The sequence below is a fragment of the Pimephales promelas genome, chromosome 25, assembly GCF_988280905.1.
Source record: "Pimephales promelas chromosome 25, fPimPro1.hap1.1, whole genome shotgun sequence".
NCBI lineage: Eukaryota > Metazoa > Chordata > Actinopteri > Cypriniformes > Leuciscidae > Pimephales > Pimephales promelas.
The window spans coordinates 8,102,667-8,122,835 of NC_142793.1; the positions used below are offsets into that span (position 1 = coordinate 8,102,667).

Consider the following 20,169-nt stretch of genomic DNA (forward strand, 5'->3'; position numbering starts at 1 on the left):
GATGCAGCTCAGCGACATGATGCCGCACAGTGATTGTGGTGTAAATAAAATAAATTTAAAAATAAAATAAAAAAAACTTCACACCCTGATCATGTTTTCAAGAGTACTGTTGTGTGCAATAGATTCTGTTTTTGCATTGAGTTGTGTTACAGTAGTGTACTGAATTTACTATAGATTTATAATCTTCATATGAAACTCACAAATCTAAATGATTAATCCTCTGCAGAGATCTAAGAAGATCCATTACTGTAAAGTTTCTAAAAATATGCATTGGCAGTTATGATACAATGAACCTTCTCACAAATTGAGCATTGTGTTTTCAATTGTTTTCCTGTAGTGTGTAATGATGTGTATAGTGTTTACATTTTTGAAAGCTTCGAGCTGCTCTTTTGGTGTGAAAGTTTGAGTTTTGAAGGGAGAAGGTGTGGTTGTGTTTATGTAGCTTTAGAAAAGGGTGTTGTGTTTAGACATTGGAGAACATGGACGAAACGTTTGTGAAATGTGTTTTAGCATTTGAGAAAAACTGTAAGGCAAATAAAAAGACTGTTGCAAAAGTCTAAGCGAGACGAGATAAAAGCATGAATGATCATCTCCAACTCGGCTTTTGACACTAAGGCTCTTATTTTAGAAATGTTCCTTAATTGAAAGAAACAGTTTTTAATAAGATCTTTCGAGTGTTTCTCCAGAGACATGGCCGCATCAAAAACAACACCTAAGCTCCTGAGACTGGGCTGAACAGACGAACCTAAGTCACCAATGTGTTGCTTTATCTGAGGGATGCTCTGCTCAGGGGCAATAATTAAAGTTTCAGTCTTGGCTGAATTCAACATTAAAAAGTTGTCATTCAGCCACTGCTTGATCCTACTCAGACAGTTCATCAAAGATGAAAGTTTAAAAAACTCAGTAGGCTTAAAGGAACAGTATAACTGAATGTCATCTGCATACAAGTGATAAGAGACATCCTGAAACTGGCTTATTATCTGTCCTAGAGGGAGCATATACAGAAGGAAAAGAATCGGTCCCAGGACAGAACCCTGAGGAACACCACTCGATAAACCAGCAGTATCTGACATTTTCTGATTTATATAAACACTGAAACTTCTACCAGTAAGGTAAGATGAAAACCATTTTAGAGCTGATCCGGATATCCCTAATAGAGCCTGAAGTTTATTAAGCATAATATTGTGATCAATAGTGTCAAAGGCAGATGTAAGGTCCAACAAAACTAACACTGTGTGCTTCCCAGAATCAGCAGACATCAAAATATCGCTTGAAACTTTCACCAGTGCAGTTTCCGTAGAATGTTTTTTACGAAAACCTGACTGATATTTATCAAAGATATCATTTATCTCTAAGAAATTAGTAAGCTGCTCTGCTACCACTTTCTCTAGAATCTTTGCCATGAAAGGGAGTTTAGATATAGGCCTATAATTCGAGGGTTGCAATGGGTCTAAACTGGGCTTTTTAAGAACAGGTTCAACAATAGCATGTTTAAAAAAGTCAGGAACCACCCCAGTTAAAAGAGAAATATTGATCATTTCCACAACACAGGGGCCAATACTATCAAAAACCTGCTTAAACAGCATAGTTGGGAGAACATCACTCTGGCCATAGGAGGGCTTTAGCTTATCTAGCAGAGTAGTAATATCAGATGATGACACAGGTTTAAAGGAGAAACACGGGTAGGAAAGAGCCAAAGTACAGGCCTTGTATGCTGGAGGTGGTAAAATGCTAGCTCTGATATCCTTAATTTTCTCAACAAAGAAGTCAAGGAATACATTACTATTTGACAGAGTGAGCACCGCATTTGGAGAAACAGATAGAGAAACAATAGAGTTAATAGAATCAAATAAGAATTTGGGGTTTTTCTTGTTAGAGGATATTAGCTGAGAGAAGTAGTTAGTTCTAGCATTCTTCAGAAGTTCATTTAGAGAAGCGGTTAATTCCCTAAGGTAGAGTGTGGCGAGGGGTGCGTGGTTTGGCGAGATCTGCAGCGGGAGAGCGAGGGCGGAGCCAGGCGGTGAGTAAGCGGGTCAAGTTCAAATGACGAACACCTGTCTGTGATTGCAGTAATTGGCGTGAGGAGACCGCATATAAGCAGCCCGGGCAGACAGCACGTTTGAGAGAGACTGGGAGCTCGTGCACGGACCGGCCAGACACGACGAGTTACTTCTTCATTGAGATTGAGCCGAATGCGAAGCTGTAGCCAGCGGGAAGAGTTCTTTTTGCCCATTTACTTTCTGTTTGTGATTTGTTTCTGAGTTACGTTATTGTGAGCGCGGAGTGCGCTGTGGGAAGAGTGAAAAATAAAAGTGCACGAGCCCCAGATATCGCCGACCCTGTGTCTCCTTCAATCACCTACACTTCACATAGAACCTGATCTGTATCACACTAGTGCCGAAACCCGGGATGGAAGGGGAAGCCGCCTGCCAGACAGCCCATGCCAACCCCATTTGCGGAGGTCATCCACGCTTGCGGGCCTCCACCAACAACATCAGAAGGCGTTGCTCAAGCTGGAGGAGCAGCAACAGCGCCGGTTCGAGGCGCTCCTCCAGGGCCAGAAGGAGGACCGCGAGCAGTTCCGGAGCTGGTTGGACCGGGAGGTTCGAGAACCTACCGCGGCCGCAGCCATGCCTCTCCATAAGATGGGTCCCCAGGATGACCCGGAGGCGTTCCTGGACCTCTTTGAGAGGACGGCTACGGCCGGGAAATGGCCATCAGCGGACTGGCCCATGCGGTTGATCCCGCTGTTGTCAGGCGAAGCCCAGATCGCCGCTCAACAGCTGCCAGTCCAGAACCTCCTGGTCTTTGAAGACCTGAAACGCGCCATTCTCCAGCGGGTCGGCCGGACCCCGGAACAAAGTTGGCGCCGGTTCCGGTCACTGGAGCTCGGCGAATCCGGCCGACCCTTCGCGCAACAGCTCCGGGACGCATGCCGCAAATGGCTGGTGACCGAGGGCCGCGACGTCGAGGGAGTCGTGGAGCAGGTGGTGCTGGAGCAGTTTGTGACTCGACTCCCGAAGAAGACCTCCCAATGGGTCCAGTGCCACCGCCCGACGTCGCTGGACCAGGCCATCCAGTTGGCAGAGGACCAGATGGTGGCGTGCCCGGGGGTCGGCGAACCCTCATCTCTCTCTCTCTCTCTCTCTCCCCCCCTCTCTCTCTCTCTCGTCCTGTTCCTACTCCCAGGTCCCGAGGCGGCATCCCACCGAGACCTGCTCCCAGATGGAGAACTGGACCGGGACAGGACCAGAGCTGGAGGACACGTACCCTACCTCGGGAAATCTCTCCCTCCTCCAGCGCCGCAGAGGGCCCCGGGCCCGCGCTCTCCTCACGCCCGTTACCTGACCCGCTTCCCGCCACCGGGGTGGCGGGGAAGCCTGGGCCGGCCTGCTGGCAGTGTGGGGACCCCGGGCATTTCATTGATCAGTGCCCAATGATGGAGATCGGGACGCTGATCAGGGTCCCCGACGAGCCGCGGGCCGCCCTCGACCAAGCAGGGTTATACCAGATTCCAGTAAGTGTAAAGGGGGGTAATTATCAGGCTTTGGTGGATTCAGGTTGTAACCAGACCTCCATCCACCAAAGCCTGATCCATGCGTCGGCATTGGATAAGAGCCGCATGGTTAAGGTGCGGTGTGTGCACGGGGAAATAGTGGGTTATCCCCTGGTGCCAGTCACCATTCAATTTCGGGGCCAAAAGCATAGAGTTGAGGTGGCAGTTAACCAGCACCTCCAGCACCCGTTGATTTTGGGGACTAATTGGCCGGGGTTTAAATCCTTATTGACGTTTCTGTGCACGGGTGCTCCGGGGGAGTATAAAAAGCAGGACGGGGGAGCGTCGGTGCAGGCTGGGGAGGCTGTCCCGGGGACCTCGGGTCCTGCTCTGGAGGAACGGAGCGCGTCTGAAGAACTAATTTTTTCAGAGCGCGATGATTTTCCTCTAGAGCAGTCCCGGGATGACACGCTACAAAACGCGCTTGAGCAGGTCCAAGTGATCGACGGGCAGGCTGTCCATCCAAACCAGCCGCTCTCTTATCCATATTTTGCTGTAATCAAGGATAGGTTGTATCGGGTGACCCAGGACCCACATTCAAAGCAAGATACAACTCAATTGTTAGTTCCAAAGAGCCGCCGGGAAATGCTTTTCCAGGCGGCTCACTCTAATCCAATGGCTGGGCATTTGGGGCAAACAGCTACACTAAATCGCATAATGACCCGATTTTTTTGGCCAGGCATTCACGAGAATGTGCGCAGGTGGTGCGCCTCTTGTCGCGAATGTCAGTTGGTAAATCCACCGGCCAACCGAAAAGCACCATTGTGCCCGCTCCCTTTAATAGAGGTCCCCTTCGAAAGAATTGGCATGGACCTCATCGGGCCATTAGAACGATCTGCACGGGGGCATCGCTTTGCATTAGTCCTGGTGGATTATGCAACGCGGTACCCCGAAGCAGTGCCGCTCCGCAACATTTCTGCTAAAAGCGTCGCGAGTGCACTGTTTCAATTAATCTCCCGGGTGGGGATCCCGAAAGAGATTCTTACCGATCAGGGCACGGCGTTTATGTCACGTACTATCCGCGAATTATACGAATTGTTGGGCATTAAATCGATTCGTACCAGCGTCTATCACCCACAAACAGATGGCTTGGTGGAACGGTTTAATCGCACATTGAAATCCATGATTCGTAAATTCGTGCAGGAAGACGCCAAAAATTGGGATAAGTGGCTAGAACCCCTCTTGTTCGCTGTACGGGAGGTCCCCCAAGCCTCCACGGGGTTTTCCCCCTTTGAGCTGCTCTATGGACGCCAGCCCCGCGGGGTACTGGATGTCCTTAGAGAGGCTTGGGAGGACGGACCTTCGAATAGCAAGAACGAAATTCAGTATGTCCTGGACCTGAGAACAAAACTCCACACGTTGGGGCGGCTCTCTATGGAGAATTTGTTACAGGCTCAGGACAAACAAAGTCGGCTGTACAACAGGGGGGCTAAACTACGCAAATTTGCACCGGGAGATAGAGTGCTTGTATTACTTCCCACATCCAGCTCTAAATTACTCGCCAAGTGGCAAGGACCCTTTGTGGTCACACGGCGAATTGGGGATCTTAACTATGAGGTTCTTCGATCAGACAGGGACGGGACACATCAGATTTATCACCTCAACCTCCTAAAGAAGTGGAGTGAGGCGGAGTCGGCGATGCTGGCGACGGTAGTGAGTGGGGAGGAGGATCTCGGGCCAGAGGCGAATATAAAGTCTCGATCCGCTACTCTGGCCATTTGCGGAGATCACCTCTCACCGTCCCAGATTGCTGACATTCAAAATTTGCAAACAGAGTTTGCTGATGTGTTCTCGCCCCTTCCTGGTCGCACGAACCTCATACAGCACCATGTTGAGACCGACCCGGGTGTGGTAGTGCGCAGCCGGCCGTATAGATTACCTGAACATAAAAAGAAAGTGGTACAGGATGAATTGGAAGCGATGTTGGATATGGGGGTAATAGAAGAATCCAACAGTGACTGGGCGAGCCCGATAGTTTTAGTGCCTAAAACTGACGGCTCCGTGCGGTTCTGTGTGGATTATCGCAAGGTGAATGCTGTATCGAAATTCGATGCATATCCAATGCCGCGGGTGGACGAATTGCTTGATCGGCTCGGCACTGCTCGCTTTTATTCGACACTGGATTTAACGAAGGGCTATTGGCAGATCCCCTTATCTCCAATGTCTAAAGAAAAAACTGCTTTCACGACGCCGTTCGGATTACACCAATTTGTTACGCTTCCTTTCGGTTTCTTCGGCACACCGGCTACCTTTTAGCGTCTGATGGACAGAATCCTCCAGGCGCATGCTGCATATGCCGCGGCATACCTGGATGATATTATCATCTATAGTAACGACTGGCAGCGGCATATGCAGCACCTGCGAGCTGTCCTCAGAACGCTGCGAGGGGCTGGGCTCACGGCCAACCCAAAGAAGTGTGCAATTGGGCGCGTGGAAGTTAGGTATCTGGGCTTTCACTTGGGTCATGGACAGGTGCGTCCCCAAATTGACAAGACGGCAGCGAGTGCGACCTGTCCGAGACCTAAGACCAAAAAGGAGGTTAGACAGTTCCTGGGGCTAGCAGGATATTACAGAAGGTTTGTACATAATTATTCGGACCTTGCTAGCCCGCTGACTGATTTAACTAAAAAGGAGGCGCCAGATACCGTTCAGTGGACGGAGCAGTGTCAGCAGGCTTTTACCCAGATAAAGGCAGCCCTGTGTGGTGGCCCGCTGTTACAGGCTCCTAACTTTTCTCTCCCTTTTTCCCTGCAGACCGACGCATCGGACAGGGGGCTGGGCGCCGTCTTGACCCAGGAGATAGAGGGTGAGGAGCGGCCGGTGCTGTACATTAGTCGCAAGCTCTCGAAGAGAGAGACAATGTACAGCACCATTGAGAAGGAGGCTCTCGCCATTAAGTGGGCTGTTCTCACTCTCCGCTATTATCTCCTGGGCCGAGAGTTCACCCTCTGTTCGGACCACGCTCCCCTGCAATGGCTCCACCGAATGAAGGATACCAACGCGCGGATCACCCGCTGGTATCTAGCGTTACAGCCTTTCAAGTTCCAGGTGATCCACAGGCCGGGTGCACAGATGGCTGTGGCTGACTTCCTCTCCCGCAGGAGGGGGGGGGGGGGGGGGGGGGGGGGCTGCAGGCCGGACGGCTCCCCGGCCTGAGTCGGGCGGTGGGGGTATGTGGCGAGGTGTGCGTGGTTTGGCGAGATCTGCAGCGGGAGAGTGAGGGCGGAGCCAGGCGGTGAGTAAGCGGGTCAAGTTCAAATGACGAACACCTGTCTGTGATTGCAGTAATTGGCGTGAGGAGACCGCATATAAGCAGCCCGGGCAGACAGCACGTTTGAGAGAGACTGGGAGCTCGTGCACGGACCGGCCAGACACGACGAGTTACTTCTTCATTGAGATTGAGCCGAATGCGAAGCTGTAGCGGGAAGAGTTCTTTTTGCACATTTACTTTCTGTTTGTGATTTGTTTCTGAGTTACGTTATTGTGAGCGTGGAGTGCGCTGTGGGAAGAGTGAAAAATAAAAGTGCACGAGCCCCAGATATCGCCGACCCTGTGTCTCCTTCCATCACCTACACTTTACATAGAACCTGATCTGTATCACATAGAGCCTGTGAACTTCGAGTTAAGTAGCTTTCCATAAGCGCTCTATTTTCCGGCGTTTACTTCTAAGGCTCTGAACAGATGAATTTATCCACGGGCAGGGCTTTTTAACAGACACAATGCTTGATTTCATTGGTGCCACTTCATCTAGAATTGTTGAACATTGCCTGTTAAAAGACTCCACATACACATTTACATCACTACAACCTCCTCTAGCTGGCATGGATCAAACAAAGTAGAAAACTTCCCAGCAACATCCTGGTTAAAAACTCTCCTCTGAGCCTTAATTCTCAGAGGCGGGGGGTCCCGTGGTAAATTTAAGTTAAAGAAAACACAACTATGGTCACTCACATGGACATCCTCCACACTCACATTTACTATCTCAAGACCTAATGAGAAAACAAGGTCCAGGGTGTGCCCCTTTAAGTGAGTAGGACCTGAGACATATTGCGTAAAGTTAAAAGAGTCAGTGATAGATAAGAGATCTGTAGCTGCAATACATGACATATCATCAATATGAAGATTAAAATCTCCAATAATTAAAACTTTCTCCAGCTTGATTATGGAGGATAATCAAGTTGATACCTGCAGGGCCAGGAGGACGGTAAATTAACACACAATAAAATATGTTAACAGAACCGACCTTAATCATCTGTGACTCAAACGAGGAAAATGTTTCACAGTGGATTCCTCTGCATAAAAAACTGTCTCGGTACACAACAGCAAGACCGCCACCTCGGCGAGCCGTTCGAGGTGTCCCAATCGCTGAGCAACCTGCAGGGCAGAGCTCATTTAAGTGTACGGCTTCCTTATCCTTTTGCCATGTTTCTGTGAGGAACATAAAGTCCGTCTTTTCCGTGAAAATAAGATCGTTAATGGCATGCGCCTTGTTTGTGATGGAACGAGCATTCAGCAGTGCTAAACGGAGCGATGATGGCAGACCGGTCTCCTTAATAGCAGGTTGTAGTGGCCGCAAACACCTAGCACAGTCACGTGATTTCCAGCGGTGTCGTGGGACCAATCGCTGGTCAGGCAGGTCGGACACAGACTGCAGTTTCCCAACTGCAAGTCCACCGCCGTCCGGTGGTAACCAAAGGGGATCCCGTCCAGCGGACAGGACGAGCTGAAGGCGACCCTGCGACAGAGCACTCCCGGCACCTATATCCCGAGGAAAAACCGGCAGCAGCCACCGCGGCTGCCGCCTGCAGAGAAGCCCGGGCACCCCCATCGCCGAAGACAGCCTCATCGCGACCCGAACGCCAGCTCTGCAACCCCTTTTCCTTCGTCTCTTCTTAGGATTTCCACGACCCCGAAGCAAAAATCGGCAATCAAATAGGCTGGGTACGCACACCAGCGGAGGTGGAAAAGTTTGACTGTAACTCTCCCAGCTGTTACTGAGTCCTTCCATATACACTCCAATGTTCATCAGGGTGACACGATCGTATGTCAGAACAGCGGTAGCACGGTGGTTTAAAGGCAGGGTTAATGTGACCATAAAAGAGACGTACAAACAAATAAAAACGACATAAATGAGACGCAGCAACGGCCATGCCAAACAAAGGCGCCATCTTGCCGTCAGATACATGTGCATCAGATACCTGTGTGTGTGTTTACAGGGGTTTCACGGTTTCAAAGTGGTGGGGGGGGGCCCTGCAGTAACTCATAGCCCCGGGGCCCAGTGAGCTCTTAATACGGCCCTGATTCTAGGGTGGTTTTGCTCACACACTGCCAACACACATTTATGTTCAAACACCATGTAAAAGTGAATTTTCCATAATAGACCATTTCACAAGATGTAAACAACACTGGTCCAGAAGCACTTCCTGTTTCAGTTGTTTAACACTACATAAAAGCTGGGATAAAATACAACCAACAGAACATTTAAAACTGAATCAAAAAGTTAAACAAACACCTTTAAGATGTTTTCTTTACATGTGAAATAAAGAAAACAGTTACAAACTGAAACAGGAAGTGCTTCTGGACCAGTGTTGTTTACATCTTTTGAAATGGTCTATAGGTGCCCTTTAATTCTTTATTCAGCAATCTTCATCTCCATTCTCAGTAAAGACCACAAACCTGTCAAATCCAGTTGAAGGCAGTGATATAAAATGCTCACTGGCTCTCACCTTCGTAACAGTGACATTGTGTTTTGGGTGTATGTATTTTTGAAGGGGTCCTGAACTTTTGACATTAAAATCTTTGGTCATTGTACTATTAAAACATCCTGTTCAGAGCTCAAAACTTTCTCATTAGTCTAAAAAACATTTTTATTGACGCCAATCTGCCAGAACAAAAGGTTGTGGAATGTTCTACTTCATCACGTAATAAGGTAGCTACACCGCCTCTGCAGAAGAAGATCAACGCCTGCTTCTACATCACTACCTGTCTAGCCCTGCCCACTGATTCAGGCATGTGGTAGGTAAATAACGAGAGAGGAAAATGCAGGTCTATGCAGAAACCAAACAATAAAGTCTTTGCAATGCCTTCCTTCCGATCCAAACATAGGAAAGACTGGATGAACTTTATTTTTTCCAGACTGTCAGTTAGAGCTTGATGCTTTGTTCACTTTATTTTACAGCTGATTAGTTTACAAACAAGGCACAATTCGACGCAGGATTTTCTGAAAGATTAAAACAAAAAGACGATGATGTGCCGACTATGATCCCACAGTAATGTTGCACCACTAGGTATCAGTAACTGTTTTTATTACGTGGTCTCTATTGCTTTGTTATTACAGATAGTTTGATATACACTGAGTATTTATGCGTTTTAATTCTAATGGATGATCTGTGACCAGTGATTTCTGATATGTATTGACTCGTGTACAGGACTAAACTCTGTTTAGGAATTTTGCCAAAACTCCCGTTATAATTATGAATCTCTGATTCACATCGTATTTGCACTGTTAGTTAAGATGAAAGTATTCGTTAGTGTGCAGAATTAGCTATTTCAAATAAGTTTGCTAATCTTTAAGTAGGCACACCTCTTCAAACAGAGTGTTCAAATCAGAAGGCTAAAATCAAGGCTAAAAAAATGCCTTTTATTTAAAAAAAAAAAAAATGTAAAAATCATGCTACCATTATAAGTGCACACCAGGAAACAAAGAAACAATAAAACAATGCAGTTCATCACCCAATGACAAAATATGTGGCTTCACAGAGTGGATAGGGATACGATTTTCAGCAAATAATAACTTAAATTCTGTTCTGTACCTCAGACAAAACAAATATGTTTTGCTGGAGAATAAATTTGGAAATAAATGATTGTTATTCCACTTTTCTGTCAGTTATGTTTTTCTTTATAATTCTACGTATTATTAAAGGGTGATTTACTGCTTTTTTTCTTCGCATGATTGTGTTTATGGGGTGCAATATAACATGTATTCATGGTTTTTCTTTCTTAAAAAGTCTTATTTTTCATAAACTTCACCTTTATTGTCAGCCGCGCTCTCCTTTGTCTCCTGAACGACCTGTTGACTTCCTGAGTCTATGAAACCACTCCCTCAGAAACAGGTAGTGGGCTCAGATTGGTTAGTTTGGGCCGGCGTGTTGTGATTGGCTAAACTGTCGCTCACGTTGTCCGAAAGGTTAACGCCCATTACCTTTACGGGCGAAACGTGCCTGCGCTCCGGTCCAGATGTAAATAATGGTGTCGAACTGCAGTATCAGTTTGAGACATAATCAGAACGAGAAAGCGGCAATGAAGAGAGTCAAACAGAACCTTACCACACGGCTCTTACTAAACGTTTCTGAATGATAATTTGCTAAATTTTTTAACTTTATACACGTTAAAGTTACTGACTGGCTGCTAATGTTATACTCAAACAGCGTTGGCAATTTACTAGGGGTGTAACGGTACATGTATTCGTATTGAAACGTTTCGGTTCGAGGCTTCCGGTTCAGTACGCATACAAACCGAACGATTGCTTGGACCATTTTTCCTGCCGGCAAAATTCGTGCTGACACGGCCAACACAACGTTGCGCAACATCAAATGGCAAGCGTAATGAAAGCAGAACGAAACTGCGCTACTCGTTATGTGCTTCACGGATCGTTTATCAGTTCGGACCAGCAACATCTGTGCAGCGCGAGCCGATCTCGATCAAGCAACAATGTTAATACACAGCGCTAAGAGATCCGGTAAAGAAAACATTTGAATTCGCCACTGAGGTAATAACATCGCTGCAAGATCTAGTGAGATGCATTCACATTTCTCCGTTATTAACCGTAGATCTCTATTAGATCAAACAGCGCTGACGTGGAAACCAGGAGAAACATTGTGCTGTGAATGAACTAGTAATACTTTACGTCCACAGAACAGCAACATTCACCATGGATTTATTATAGTAACACTAACTGGAACCAGTTTGGCTGGAATGGTGAAATGCTTTCAAGTACTTCACACATCTTTTTCCAGCACTTCAAAATTCAAATATTATATAAATAAATATATATTTAAAAGTTATTTTTAATGTGATGACCAAAACATTATTTGTTCATCCTTCAAAGATGACCCCCATTTATAAACCTGAAAGTTTCAAGATCTAGGAAAACTCACACTTATTTAAAAATATTTTTTCTTTAAACAAATAGGAAATTTCTCTGGCATTTCTTTCTTTATGCTGTATCGAAAACGTACCGAACCGTGACTTTAAAACCGAGGTACGTACCGAACCGTGATTTTTGTGTACCGTTACACCCCTACATTTAACGTTTTTTATCAAATCGAAAATAACGTCATAAAGCATTTATACATGAAAAATACGTTTAAAACATTAGTACTTATATACAAAAATCAGGTCCATAATGTTTGTGCGCATTTGGCGTAGACTGTCAGGCATCGGAAGACACAGACTGGTAAGTTGAACTGGTTTATTGAAAAAGATGCACAATGAGGAATGGCAGGTGAGTAACGGGTTGGAGGATAATTGAAGGTATCTCAGAACAGTCTTAATCAAAGTCTCTTATCTGTGCAGGATGATTGGAATCGGTAGGCAGGCTGAAGAGGGAATCCAGAGGAACGGGAACAGGACTGAAGATGAAGGATCAGATGAAGGACTGGAATCAGTTAGGTATCAGGTAAGTAGCGTAGTGGGAGTCTGAGGTCGGATGTGCCGACGAGACCAAACAATGAAGAAGTGAACGGGTGAGTCTTTTAAGGTGCTGGTGAATGAGACGGGGATTGAGTGCAGGTGGTGGTGACAGGTGATGGTGATTAGAATTGCGGGGATGCCGATCGGGTGGGCGGAGTGAAGGAATCTGGCACTGAAGCAGATGTATCCGTGACAACCCAGCATCTTTCCTCGGCCCCGAAGCCTTCCCAGTCCACAAGGTATTCCAGCCGCCCCCCCCCCCCCCCGTCGCCGGGAGTCCAGAATATCGTGGACTTTGTATGCTGTTGTCCTCGGAGTCAGCAGCAGGAGGAGGAGGAGGTACATCTTCAGTACCAGACCCTGCAGGGAGAAGAGGATTAGTGTACGGTTTCAATAATGAGACGTGGAATGATGGTGAGATACGGAAGTGAGCTGGTAGTGACAATCGGTAGGTGACTTCATTGATTTGTCTCTGTATGGCGAATGGAACTATGTATCTGGGACTCAGCTTACAACAGGGCTGTCGGAGACGGATGTCACGGGTGGAGAGCTAGACCAACTGCCCGGGTTGATAGTGAGGGGTTGCAGAGCGTCTGGCATCGGCCTGGCTCTTGTGTCTCCGAACAGCCCGCTGGAGATGTACATGGGCTGAGTCCCAGACCCTCTCGCTCATCTGGAACCAATGATGGACTGCTGGAACGTTGGAGGGTACTCCATTCCAGGGGAATAGTGGTGGTTGGTAGCCGAGTATGCACTGGAAGGGAGTGAGAACGGTGGAGGATTGACGAAGGGAGTTCTGTGCATACTCTGCCCAGGGAAGATAACGGCTCCAGCTGGCAGTATGACCGCAGGTATCTCCCGATCTCCTGAATCTTCCGCTCAGTCTGGCCGTTAGACTGGGGATGGTATCCGGAGGTCAAGCTTACCGAGACACCTAGCAGATTGAAGAAAGCTCTCCACACACAGGAGATGAACTGAGGGCCACGATCGGATACTATGTCTTCGGGGATGCCGAAGTGCCGGAAGATCTGCTGGAAAAGGGCTTCTGCGGTCTCAAAAACTGTGGGTAGACCGGCCAAGGGGATAAATTTACAGGCTTTGCAGAACCGGTCTACTACCACCAGAATGCAGGTATGGAAATTAGATTCAGGTAAGTCGGTGACAAAATCCACCCCTAGGTGTGACCAGGGTCGTATGGGCAACAGGTAGGGATACCAGCTTTCCCTCCGGAAGGCAGCGTGGAACCTTGGCCATGGCACAGACTGAGCATCCTTTGATGTACCGGGAGACATCCTGTGTCATGTTGGGCCACCAATAGCGTTGTTGGATGAGCGAGAGGGTTTGGTGGCTGCCTGGGTGCCCAGAGCCCGGAGATGTGTGAACTGAGTCCATGAGGGACAGCCGGATCCGAGTGGGTACGTAGACCCGTCCCTCAGGACCTCCAGGCGGAGCAGGTTCAGACTGGGTAGCTTCTGCAATATGATCATCCAAACTCCACTGGATGGGGCTGATGACCATGGCTAGAGGGAGGATAGTTTCAGGAACTGATGAACAGGAATTAGGGTGAAACTGACAAGACAGAGCATCCGCCTTGGTGTTCTTTGGTCCTGGGCGATAGGTGACTTTGAAGTTGAAACGGGTGAAGAAAAGTGCCCAGCGAGCCTGACGGGTGTTTAGTCTTCTGGCTTCACATAAATACTCAAGGTTACGATGGTCAGTGATGACGATGAAAGGATGGTTGGCTCCCTCCAGCCAGTGCCTCCACTCTTCCAAAGCGAGCTTGATGGCGAACAGTTCTCGATTACCAATGTCATAATTCTGCTCCGCAGGGGACAGTTTTTTGCAAAAGAAGGCGCATGGATGGAGTCGGAGTGGAGTCCCCTGCCGCTGTGAGAGGACTGCTCCTACCCTGGTGGTGGAGGCGTCGACTTCAACGAGAAATGGGAGCTCTGGATCCGGAAGGACGAGGGTAGGAGCAGAGCTGAAAGACCTCTTCAGCACTTCGAAGGCGATGGTTGCTTGAGAAGTCCAGGACAGAGACTTGGCCCCGCATTCTAGGAGGGAAGTAATAGGAGCGCAGATCTCACTGAAACCTTTGATGAATCAAAGGTTTGAATCACGGTAGAAGTTGGCGAAGCCCAGGAATCGTTGAAGTTCCTTGATGTTGGTAGGGAGCGGTCAGTGAGTGACAGCGTCCACCTTCCTCTGGTCCATGGTGACCCCTTGCGGGGTGATGACATATCCCAGGAACTGGATGGATCTCTGGTGGAACTCACATTTCTCCAACTTCAAATATATTTGATTGATTTACTTTATTAATCCCAGGGGGGAAATTTATATGTCACAGCAGCACATAAATACAATAAAAATAAAATAAAAACATAAAAACAACATACACAACAACAACAGGTCTTATACTCAAATATCAATTTTTCAAAGCATTATGACCATGATTATATATATGACCATCATCTACATCATCTTATATAGCACTGATTGTAAAATCTAATTGCAGTTGGAAAAAAAGATTTTCTAAAACGCTCTTTGTAACAGCGTGGATGAATTAATCTTGAGCTGTGGGTACTCGCATAGGCTTGAGATATTTCATTAAGAGGATGATGGTCATGATTAATGAAAGTTTTCCAATCATTCTATCCTGCATTATCTCGTCTACAGTGGGTAACACGCTCCCCACGACAGAGCCTGCCTTCTTTATAAGTTTGTTTAACTTATTCTTCTCCTTTTCCAACAATCCCCCTCCCCAACATGTAATGGAGAACAAAATAACAGATGAGACTACAGAATCATAGAATGTCTTAAGTAGTACCTGACGTACCCCAAAGGATCTCAGCCGTCGTAACAAATGAATACGACTCTGACCCTTCTTATGGACATACATCGTGTTATCCGACCAGTTGAGCTTGTTGTTCAGATATACACCCAGATACTTGTGAGTTGTTACAATCTCAACCTCTGATTCTTTTATGTTTACTGGTACCACTTTCTGAGGATGTCTACTAAAATCAACCACTATTTCCTTTGTCTTACAAGCATTTAGCCTGAGATCGTTTTTATCACACCAGTCCACAAAACTCTTTATTAGCTCCCTATATTCACTCTCATCATGGTGCTTAATACAGCCAACTATTACAGAATCATCAGAAAATTTCTGGAGATGACAAGATTTTGAATTATACTGAAAATCTGATGTATAAAATGTGAACAAAAATGGTGCTAAAACAGTTCCTTGAGTGACTCCAGTGCTGCACTTCACTACTTGAGACACACAGTCCTGCATCCTTACATACTGTGGTCTATTAGAGAGATAATCAGTTATCCAATTGACCATACCCTGATGTACTCCAGCATTCTCCATCTTACTTCGTAGTAGTGAAGGCTGAATAGTATTAAATGCACTAGAGAAATCAAAGAATGTAATTCTAACTGTGCAGTCCGGGTTCTCTAAGTGACTTAGGGATTTATGCAAAAGGTAAATAAGTGCATCATCCACTCCAACGCCAGTTTTGTAAGCGAACTGTAATCTATCCTCAGCACCACACAGTAGTGACTTTATATGATTTAATACCAATCTTTCAAAAACCTTCATTAACTGTGCTGTTAATGCAATAGGCCTATAGTGCGAGAACTCAGTGGGATTTGATAATTTAGGTACGGGTACTACACATGATGTTTTCCATAAAACAGGTATTTTTTCTAAATGCAGACTTAAGTTAAAAATATAATGAACCACCCAGCAGATCTGATCAGCACAGGCTTTTAGAACTCTAGAATTAATACCATCTGGACCTGGAGATTTATTTATCTTAATTCTCTTTAGCCCACTTCTTACTTGTTCAACTGATAACGAGAAACCAGGAACATACTCACGAATGGGAGAAAATGATGAGCTTAGGGCTGGGGATGACGAGGAACTCCGTGGTAAACTACTTAATAGAGAATGTTTAGAATCATTTGACCCAACATTAAATCTATTAAAAAATACATTTAATTCATCTACCCATGTCTGATCACTAGAGGAAGTGTATCTTCTTACTTTATTCTCATGTCCTGACATCATGTTTAGATCTTTCCAGACCTCTCTCGTGTTCTTTTGTTGTAATTTTTGTTCCATTTTTGACTTATAACTCTCTTTCCCCTCTCTAATTTTTACTTTTAGTAACTTCTGTACTCTCTTTTGCTCATCTTTATCACCCACTAGGAAAGCCCTTTTTTTCTCATTTAATAATAATTTTAACTCAGTGGTCACCCAAGGTTTGTTATTTGAATAACATTTGATCTTTTTAGTAGGTACTGTGTTATCAACACAAAATATAGATGGTGATCTCTCAAGCGTTGCAGGACGAATCGTGCATGACGAATATGCTCAGGTAGGTTGGCGGAATAGATGAGGATGTTGTCGATATAGATGATGACGAATCGATTCAGTACATCACGGAAGATTTCATTCATAAATCCCTGGAAGACAGAAGGTGAGTTGGACAGACCGAAAGGCATCACGAGATATTAGTAGTGGCCTGCAGGGGTAATGAAGGCGGTCTTCCACTCATCTCCTTTTCGAATGCGAATAAGGTTATAAGCACTACGAAGGTCTAGCTTGGTGAAGATTTGAGCATCTCGAAGTTGTTCCCGGGCGGCAGGAAGCAGAGGAAGGGGATAGCGAAACTTAACTGTTGATTGATTGAGAATCCGGTAGTCTATGCAGGGGCGCAAGACTCCGTCCTTCTTGCTAACAAAGAAAAAGCTGGAAGCGGCAGGGGACGTAGATGGACGGATGTAGCCTTGTTGTAGCGCCTCCTCGATGTACTCCTCCATGGCCTTCTGTTTCAGGATGGACAATGGGTAGATCTTACCATGAGGTAGTACTGCCCCAGGCAGCAGGTCGATCGCACAGTCCCACGGCCGGTGTGGTGGAAGGGTGGTTGCCAGCTGCTTGTTGAAGACATCCTGGAACGCCCGGTAAGGAGTGGGTATCTCCGGTAGGTTATTGACAGGTGGACTCTCGACGGAGGTGGACGCGAGGGGAACCGAAGATGAAGGAGCAGAGGATGGTCGTGAAGGCTTCTTGACTGGTATGAGACAATGGTTGAAGCAGTTCTTACCCCACTGCAAGATTTCACCTGATGACCACTGGATGTTGGGGGCGTGTCTCTCCAACCAGGGGCGTCCCAGGATGATCTCCGCAGTAGAACCCTCCAGCACCAGAAATGAGATTTCCTCACGATGAAGATGACCGATTTGAAGGGTGATGTCCGGACTGCGATGTCCAATTCTTCCTCGGCCCAGCGGTTTCCCCAGGATGGATTTAACGTGGAGATTGTGGGGAATCGCTCGTTGATGTGTTTGAAGCCGTTGAAGAGTGGACAGAGATATGAAGTTGCCTGCAGATCCGGAGTCGATTAGGGCTTGTACTGGAAGAGAGCGGTGAAAATAAGCGATGATCGCTGATGTATATTTCATAGAAGAGATGGGTAGCGGTAGACGGACTGTACTCACCGCGGGCCAGGGAGGACGAATAGGACAGGTGGGAAGTTGATGACCAGTAGCTCCACAATACAGACAGAGATGATTTGTAATGCAACGTTGACGTTCTGATGAAGACAGATGATGAGATCCAATTTCCATGGGTTCTCTTGCTGGAAGGTTCAGGCCTGATGTTGGACGAGGAGGAGGAGGTATGGGGATGTCGACCATGCATGCAGTGCGGCGTTGATCAACGCGGATGGAGCGTTGGATGATGTTCTCCAGACCCACGGCGGCATCGTACTGTAGATAGCCAGTTGTAACCGAATTTCTGGATTTAGACCATGACGGTACGCCGTAATTAGCGCAGACTCATTCCATCCACAGGTGGCTGCAAGCGTGCGAAACTGCAAAGCATTGGAAGACACTGAAGGTTTACCTTTGTTTAATTCGAAAAATCTGATCTTGGACTGATATGGCATTAGAAGACTGTGAGAACACTTCTAGGAAATGAGCTGAAAAGGCTGAGAATGTTTGTGTTACCGGACCGCGATCCTTCCATAGAGCATGCGCCCAACGAAGGGCTCGTCTGCTGAGAAGCGAGATTACAAACGCCACTTTAGATCGCTCAGTGGGGAATTTCCCGGGATTCATCTCCAGATAGAGCTCGCACTGCAGCATAAACCCGTTGCACTCTCCCTCCTCGCCGGAGAATGGCGCTGGTTGGGCCATGGGACATGCAGAGGCGGTGGATGAAGAAGCCGGTGTTGTGAAGGTAGCGAGTGGTGATGAACTGATCAGGGGAATGGAGGGAGCTGGTGGGGGGATCGCCGCTGTGGTGGTGCTGGGAGTGGGTTGTAGCATGTTTGCTGGTCTGGTCTTCTGTCAGGGATCGGAAGACACAGACTGGTCAGTTGAACTGGTTTATTGAAACAGAGGCACAATGAGGAATAGCAGGTGAGTAACGGGTAGGAGGATAATTGAAGGTATCTCAGAACAGTCTTAATCAAAGTCTCTTATCTGTGCAGGATGATTGGAATCGGTAGGCAGGCTGAAGAGGGAATCCAGAGGAACGGGAACAGGAATGAAGATGAAGGATCAGGTGAAGGACTGGAATCAGGTAGGTATCAGGTAAGTAGCATAGTGGAAGTCTGAGGTCGGATGTGTCGAAGCGACCAGACAATGAAGAAGTGAACGGGTGAGTCTTTTATGGTGCTGGTGAATGAGACGGGGATCGAGTGCAGGTGGTGGTGACAGGTGATGGTGATTAGAATTGCGGGGATGCCGATCGGGTGGGCGGAGTGAAGGAATCTGGCACTGAAGCAGATGTATCCGTGACATAGACACAAAATAGCATAACTACTAGCCTAGTGGCTGTAAAGCTAGCGCTGGCATTTGAAAAAACTAAAACACAAGGCTATGTCTGGAATTATACATGCGAATACATTTAAAATGATTAAGTCTTAGCCAGGTTGTGGCCCAACAACTGCTGCCTCTGATTTTAAAGGGGGGGGGGGGGGGGGGGGGTTGACTGCTTTTTTTCTTTGCATGATTGTGTTTATGGGGTGCAATATAACATGTATTCGTGTTTTTTCTATTTTAAAAAGTCTTATTTTTCATAAACTTCACCTTTCTTGTCAGCCGCGCTCTTCTCTGTCCTCGAACGACTTGTCGACTTATGAAACCACTCCCCTTTAGAAATAGGCAGTGGGCTCAGATTGGTTAGTTTGGCCCGGTGTGTTGTGATTGGCTAAACTGTCGCTCACGTTGTCCGGAAGATTAACGCTGTAACAAAGTTCAGGGAAGAAGGAGGCATGAAACGGATAATAATAATAAAATAAAACTTTATTTAAATAAAATAAACAAACAAATTACCTGCCAGCAGCCCCTCACGGACGACTGCTGGCTACCCAAAATAAAACATAAATACCGGCCAGCAGCCCCTCACGGACGACTGCTGGCTTACCAAATATAAAATACAAACAAAAGCAGGCCTGTTCCTCTCTCGATCATCCACTCCGTCGCTCCCCCTTTATGGCTCCGCTCCTTCGTGAGAGATGCGAGACCGGTGTGCTTCACAGGTGCTGCTCATTAGCAATCGCACCACCGGCCTCGCGACTTTCTCTCTCGTCCCTCGGCCGTCCTGCTCACCACATACCCCCATCACCCCTCACAGGCCGGGGGGTACACCCGAGACTGTGCCTACTCCCCCCCTGGCGGCGGCGATCCCTAGGGGGTATGGATCGACGAGCCGAGGGAGACGGAGACGGAAGCACGAGGAGCGACGGACACGAGAGAGGGGAGAGAGGAAAAAAAAAATAAAATAAAAAAATTGGTCCGGCTCCCACAACGCGCTGCCATCTTGTCCCTCACCAGCTGGGCGATCTCCGCGGTGCCCGGCGGCGACGCTGGATGGCCCTCGGTGAACGCCTCGACGCTCC

At 47.1% G+C, this 20,169-nt stretch overlaps 1 protein-coding gene across 4 annotated transcripts in view; it reads right to left on the minus strand.

Moving 5' to 3' along the window:
• The window catches only part of LOC120473353 (mixed lineage kinase domain-like protein), a 67,908-nt gene that overhangs the window by 19,820 nt on the left and 27,919 nt on the right, over positions 1 to 20,169 (minus strand). Inside the window, exons 11-12 of one of the 4 annotated variants that reach the window (XR_005621578.2) lie at positions 19,358 to 19,513; positions 18,531 to 18,610 (exon numbers count right to left, since the gene is read on the minus strand). The exons of 1 other annotated variant lie outside the window; for it this stretch is intronic. Coding sequence is in view for 2 of the 3 variants with exons in the window: in XM_039663141.2 (XP_039519075.2) it covers positions 12,219 to 12,607 (389 nt within the window). In the remaining variant the exon portion in view is untranslated. Of the gene's footprint in view, positions 1 to 12,000; positions 12,608 to 18,530; positions 18,611 to 19,294; positions 19,514 to 20,169 lie in introns of those variants that run through there. 2 more of the 4 variants (XM_039663141.2, XM_089127828.1) reach the window with 2 other exon arrangements.